The 7,028-nt window shown below is 42.4% G+C and overlaps 1 protein-coding gene across 1 annotated transcript; it reads right to left on the minus strand.

The window, feature by feature from the left end:
* Positions 1–1,358: 1,358 nt before the first annotated feature.
* On the minus strand, positions 1,359–3,022 carry sox32 (SRY-box transcription factor 32). Its single transcript, XM_020087391.2, has 2 exons — positions 2,405–3,022; positions 1,359–2,167 (listed from the first exon to the last, which is right to left on the minus strand). Exons 1-2 carry the CDS (start codon positions 2,709–2,711, stop codon positions 1,497–1,499), a joined length of 978 nt encoding a protein of 325 aa, XP_019942950.2. The 5' UTR covers positions 2,712–3,022; the 3' UTR covers positions 1,359–1,496.
* Between the last annotated feature and the right edge of the window lie 4,006 nt (positions 3,023–7,028).

The following is a 7,028-nucleotide window of genomic DNA, read 5'->3' on the forward strand; positions in this document are numbered from 1 at the left end:
TTCATTTAAACTGCATTATCACAGTTTGTTGTCTTTTTATAATGATTACATTTTATTTTATGTATTTTTATCGTAGGTAACAGTCACCATAAACTCCGGGCACGTCAGAAAGTCTGGTGGACAGATGTGTCAGATCATGAACTTTGACCAAAACCAACATTTTATAAAGTGAGTGATTTTTTTTCCTCCCAAAAGTTTCATATTTACTTATTTAATGTTAGACAGTGCTCTTGACCATAAACTTAAAATGGTTGATACATTTCTTTCTATTTCTCGACAAACCTGTGCAGTTTTTACATTTGTACTTTTAATGTGAATGAAAATCTCAACTGTTTTGTTGAGACACAAAATGTATAAATGTGTCATTGCATGGAAAATAAATCCATAAATTAGATTTGTTTTGTTTCGTCATAGCTTTTCCCTGAGTTTCATCCGTGCATCACCTGACATGTCGGAGCGTCGGAGCGTCCCTCTCTCATGTCTCTTCAGGACAAAGTTCAAGCTCAAGGCACTGACACAGAAAATATGAGGCCGGGAAGTAAACATTTTTTGGAAATGGATAAACACTTGGCAGAGAGTTTGGAGATATGTCGATTTTTAGGCATATTTTTAGAGCCTTTGTGACATGTTTTAAAATGAAACAGGAAGTTGGGAAGTTTATGTCCCTGACGCCCGCCCTGTTTCCCTCTGTGAGCCAAGAAAGACGTGTGGACGGAGATAAAACAGCGAGTCAACAGCTTTGGTTCTGCCATAGTTTGTTTGAATATAGCTGCAATAATATCATCATAACATCATGTGGTCGACAGAAGAAACACTTAAAGTCAGAGGGTGACACTTTTCTTTTGGTCCTCTATTTTAAATTTACTAGAAGTATAAAAACATTATTATATTTAAAATCATTGTATGTTCTGATCTGAGTTAAAATTGTTTGTTACAGACCATTTATTAAATGTTTAAATGCTTCTTAGGAACAAGAGATAGAAACATGTATACAGTCAGTATTTTGAATTTACGAGCAGATTGGTTGAGAATTTGAATAATGATAACAACCAGGGCGCCAAACAAAAGGATTTTATGTAGAGTTGTTCGAAGACATCTCACAGAAATAAGTGTTGACCAGCACCTGAGATAACCCCCAAGTGATGTCATCATGTGTTACATCGTGTTGAGCTAACAGAGAGATGCAAGGCTTTTAACAGCCTTATGAAAAAGAGTTGCTTTCAAGTTGCATTATGGGAAGGGAATCCATTGTTTTTTTGGCCCAAAAAGTCATTTTAGATTTGGAGTGATCAACCTTTTAACATCCATGTAGAACATAATATGGTTTTGAAGTGATTGTGTGTATTAATCTGCAGCAGATGTTGGAAGTTGAATTAGAGTTATTTATTGATAATATATTTACAACAGAAGACAGTACATTTATCAATTAACACAATATACACAGTCAGCAGTATTTAACCAGTGAAATAATTTAAATAAATAAACCATCAGGTTCTTCATGACACTGAGCGTCCCTCTCTGTGGCTGCTCTGCTGATGGTAACTGCTGGGATCCACTGACTCGGGCCTGTGCGGGGCAGGACCCAGATACTGTTCGAACTCGCTGCGGTCCAGATCGTACAGCATGTCCATCTGAACCTGCTCCAGATAGAACTCCAGGGACGGTCCGGCCGGACTCAGCGGGCCCCCGTAAACCCTGGCCTCCCCCTGCTCCGCGTGGGGCCCTGCGGGGAAACCGTACTGCACGTGACCCTGCTGACCCCCAAAGTACAGCTGGTGCTCTGCAGGGTATGCAGGCGGATTGGAGTACGACACTGGCTTATTGGAGTAAGCTTCTGCTGCTGCTGAGTCTGGGTAAACCAGAGTGTTTTGGTAGCTGCTGTACAGAGGGGTGGTGAAGTTCGGTGGGTAAGCGGGCGAGTTCGGGAAGTTGGGCTGCTGGTTCTGGAGCAGGTATGTGAGGTTGTAGGGCACCGCGAGGCCTGGACTGCACAGCGAGGGCAGGGAAGCCTCAGCCGTCTGCGGTTTGGAGCTCTTCTTCAGCTGCTTCCTCCGGCGGGGTCTGTACTTGTAGTTTGGATAATCGATGGTGTGCTGGACCCTCAGTCGCTCGGCCTCCTGCATGTAGGGACGCTTCTCAGCCAGGGACATGGCCTTCCAGGTCTTTCCTGCAGGAACACAGTGGAGTTAATGGTCTGTTTATTATCTATTGACCAATAACAGATACTAAAAAGTATATTTAGCAGTTTGGGGACTGAGATTTTATCAAAGAGACCATTTCTAGGCTTAACAACTACAAACACTAACCTTTTTATTTAGTTTTAAGGAGGAAACGTTTAAATATTTCAATAAAACAGGATCTGGTCGTGTTAATAACATTTTCAGGTTATAAATCAAAGTCTTACCGAGTATTTTGCTGAGGTCAGTGTTCTCAAGGTCTGGGTTGAGCTGCGCCAGCCGCCTGCGCTCCTCTTTGGTCCAGATGATGAAGGCGTTCAGCGGCCTCCTCACCCTCATCTGCGCGGAGGAAGACTTGGCCTCGGGGCTGTGGCAGCTGGAGTCCGAGTTCACGGACAGGGGGCTGGAGGGCCCCGAGCTCGGGGAGCGCACCTCGCCCATCTGCTCCACGTCTGCGGAGCCGGAGTCGTCGCTCTCGAACATGGAGCTGTTTGCGCAAAGCTGGAAGGCGGCGGGGTCGTGGCTGAGGCGCATACCGGACAGTGGTGATGGTGTCTGGGCTGCAGGCCGCTGTCATCGTACCTTGGGATGCACGGTGACCGATATATGCTGCAGCTCCACCAATAGGAGGCCAGGAGGAGTGGATTTAAGGTGTGAATTCCAGGTGTTTTCTCGGATCGGCGATAGGCCCCAAGTGACGCCCCAGCCAACGATTCCACGAAACTTCAGATGCGAGTTGAGAGTCTGTAATAAACCACAACTTCAGACTCTTATGTCATTTTAAACAATCAACAAATAATTGAATCTCCTGATTGAGCCAAATGAGATTCAGACCTCATGGCACCAGATTTACGCATTAAGGATGCTGATCTGAATAAACAAGAAGAACTGTGTGGACTTCTTTCCCTCTTCATGATCAAACTTATACAAAATAAAGCTATATTTAATGTTTTACTATATAATATAAATCCAAAGTCTGACTCACTCTAATGGCTGTAAAATGTGGAATTATACTTATCTATTACATTTTTTATTTCTGTATCTGTGCTCTACAGCTGTTTGATCTTCAAACTGAAGATTAATCATCTTAAATTAAATTAAACTGTTTCCTATTGTTTCCCAATTCTTTTTCATTTGTTTACTTAATGCATCAAGTACTAACTGTGTTTTGAAAGGTGCCATATAATTATATCATATCGTTATTGTATATTCGTTATTATTATGTACCATTATTTACTTGCTAGATCATATATTTTATCTGATCCTAATTACCAAACATTATTTGACGTTTGTATTTTTACGATTAATTCTCCAAGTTCCTGACATGTGGGACTTTTACAAGAGAGTAAAGTAAAGTAGTAAGTTATATGTTTGATTCTCTTAAACCACAAAAACTATATTAGGAATAAATCAGATCAGAGAGAAGGAATCTAATCAATAGCTCCTGATAGGCAGGTATTGATAGGTGAATATCAAAGTTTTCAGGAGGCAGGGCTGGTTACTAATTACATTGTGGCTCTCGGCTCTTATCGGTCATCCTCTGTCTCTATCAGAGTTCATTTTACACGACTGAAACAAACATGATCAAGGCGCGTTTATTACACGATTACCGCGCACAAATATTTGCCCAACACAAAAAAAACTGATAGGTGAGGGGCGTGATCAATTCATCCTCAGGACATCACAGAGAAACAGGCTCATTAGCTGTGTTGGAGTTATTATTCTGAAAGAGGAGAAATCAAAGTGTTTCCCTGCAGCAGAGTCCAGGAGCGGAATCAAAGTGTATTGAAATGAGATTCAGACTCACAGAAACTAATAGAGGATGACTGTTGGCACTGTGTTCCCCTCTCTCAGACCAACATGCAATGTTTGCTTTTGACAGTTCATGTGTTATTAATAATTAACAGGAAACATACAAAATGAAAAGTCTTTATTAACATTTATACAGAAAATAACATAGAATTATTACTTTGCACATCCTCCAACACAAGATTAAACACAGCAACGTGGTCAAAAATGAATCATTTCCAGTTTAGTTTACAGTTTAGTTTGAGTTCAACACTCAATCCTGTGTACAGTGAAAACCATGGATTTCTCACTTTGCTGGTCCTCTAAAATAAAATTAAACACAGAAATATATAGCCTAAAATGGATAAGTTTCAGTTTCCAACAGTTCGTGTGTTATTTAAAATGAAGCATATAGAAAAAAATTCAAGATTCAAAAGATTTATTGTTGAGATGCAGGAACAATTAAACACAAAATAAAATGAATGAAACATAATATTCCATAAATATGATTAGAAATAAAAAATAAACACACATTGACACGTTTGGGGATTTTATACGTTTTTAACACAGACAAATTTAAATATGATAAACACATTTCTTCAACATTGATAATAACATTTACCACATGTTAATTATCACAGAGACCCTACAGTTTATCTAATAGTCTCACAATACATGAATATTGACCCATAATGACATTTAAATGTTGTGTATCCACTCTGCAGAAACTCCTGAGGCGTGTGATCCCTCTTGAATCTGACAGGACGCAGTTACAGGTGCTCGCTGTCTCTCTATGGTTTCAATGAATATTTGTCCTCTGGCCCTGATGACTAAACACCGTGCGAACAATAGACGCCATTACGCAGACGGCGGCGACGTTAAATCTGCAATATACACGGACCGGAGCGGTGCCTCGGTGATGTACCTGCACCTGCACGGCTTTGTTCCCGGCAGACGAATCACTTATGCGGCCTCTTCACATTGTAAACACCCGGTGTGTAGTGTTGAGTGGTTTGGAGCAGAGAGCGTTTACGCATGAGGAAAAACAGCGTTTAATGCAGATGGAAGATTATTTTAATAACTTTTGAAGTATCACAAAGGTGCAGGAAGCCCTTTGGAGCATTTATGTTTTATTTCCGTCTGCAGGAATGTTCTTGTTCTGCAGCATTTTTGGACTTTGACCCTGCGGAGTGTTGAGTACATCACGCAGGTTTAATGGAGCTTGATCTTAATCAAGACTGTGGTAAATTCAATAAGAGAAGTGATTAATAGCGTGTTCTTTAAACTGAGCTTTGACTTAAACCCTCTGGCATCGATGGGGGCTGATAAGCTGGCGTGTGGCTCTGAGGGGAAGATAATTAAAAATCAAAGAAAATCAATAGATCCAGCCTCGTTAATAACTTTATTTTTATAACAGAAATGATCCTGAATGAACCATTGGTGTCTGGGCTTGTGTGAGTGGTGGGTGTGGGGGGGTTGAGTCCCTCTTTTTTTGCAGGTTGTCAGAATTAGAGGTTGAATCCACATCCCGGTGTTAAACCTTGACGCACGCTCCAATGCGCTGTGAAAAGCGTTAATGGATTTAATCAATTAGCTTGAAGGACGCAGCGTGAATACAATAACGTTAGTTTCGATTGAGCCTCTCTGTGTCTTGAGTAAATATTAGACAGTGTTTGTGAGCTCATATCTGGACTGAAAGTTTGGATGATAAGTTCATTTTGTGTCTTGATTCACCAGCAGGATGTGTATTAAGTTTTATTTTGGGTGTATGATTTAAAAAATGATTGATTGCTCCTTTATTCTGTTGCTCTTAATGAGTCCTAATCTGTGAGAGGACAGTACGGTATCATTGCATTGTCTCATGGCCAAACAAGCAGAGTGCTGCAGCTGAATGGCCACTATGCTTTTCTGAATAGGGATTGTTCTCTGCAGCTTTGTGATCACAATGTGCCATTGTATTGGACAGAACTCATATATATGGACACTCCTCTCCTCCTTCGCTGAGGATCATTGACGGTGGAGCTGGGCACAGGTAGAGCTGTGGACCTGCAGGACAACAGACATCTCATCCTCGTGAAGGGACAACTTAGGCCCTCGTGGATCCCTGGTTGCTCTGGATGATGTCTGGGTTGAACGTTGACTGGATTTGGGGTCCTGGATGTTCTGCTCCTGTGCTGGAACACCTGAGTTTGGATTTCAATGTGTGGCGTACATGGAGCTTTTTCTCCCTGAGGTGATGCATGTTCCTTCGGAGCTGCCCAACACTTCACCTCGGTCGTCATGGATCTTGCATTTGGATGTTTGGTGCATGGACTTTCCCGAAGGGAGTTGCAGGAGTGTACAGGCAAAAGGTCGGCGTCTTCTTGACCTGTGATAATGAAGCACTGTATTACAACCTGCCTCCAGCGCCATCCCACCAACTTTCCTTACAGTGGCTCATTCATAAAGAGCTGCATTGTTTCATAGCTGGAAGGTGTGAGGGGGATATAACAGTGTTGTCTCAGGTGACCGTGATCTTCGCAGCGAGGGACTGTATTGCATTGTGTTGTATTGTATGGGCACAGCAGGCCAGCATCAAGATATACTCTGTCAAGACTCAGACACCATTCTATGCAGTGGTCTGAGACCCCCCCTCCTTCTTAATCACATGTTTGAGCAGATACAGACCGAGGCCCGCAGGGTCCAGAGTGCTAGCCTCCACACTCCCCGTGTAAACAGCGCCCTGCCCGGCCCTCACCTACGTCAGGCCAGCTGAGAGGATTACATGCCCCCCTGGAGTAGACAGGCTTAATGTGGCCTCATTAGCGGAACACAATGACGCCCCCACCTCTGAGTGCAGATAACAGGCCCCCGGCTCAGCCAGACTTCAAACACAGCTCAACACTCAGACTTACACAGGCCCACAGGTGGTGCAACGTGCAGCGAAAAGAGACGAGGCGGGAGAACGGTCACACATCTGCATCGGTTTCATTCTTGTTATGTCACAGAAACACTCAGTGACTGTCAGCTGTCCATTCTGATATCAATGATTCAGATAATCATTCTATCAAAAATGATTAACAC

This window comes from Paralichthys olivaceus, chromosome 17 (assembly GCF_024713975.1).
Source record: "Paralichthys olivaceus isolate ysfri-2021 chromosome 17, ASM2471397v2, whole genome shotgun sequence".
Classification (NCBI taxonomy): Eukaryota; Metazoa; Chordata; class Actinopteri; order Pleuronectiformes; family Paralichthyidae; genus Paralichthys; species Paralichthys olivaceus.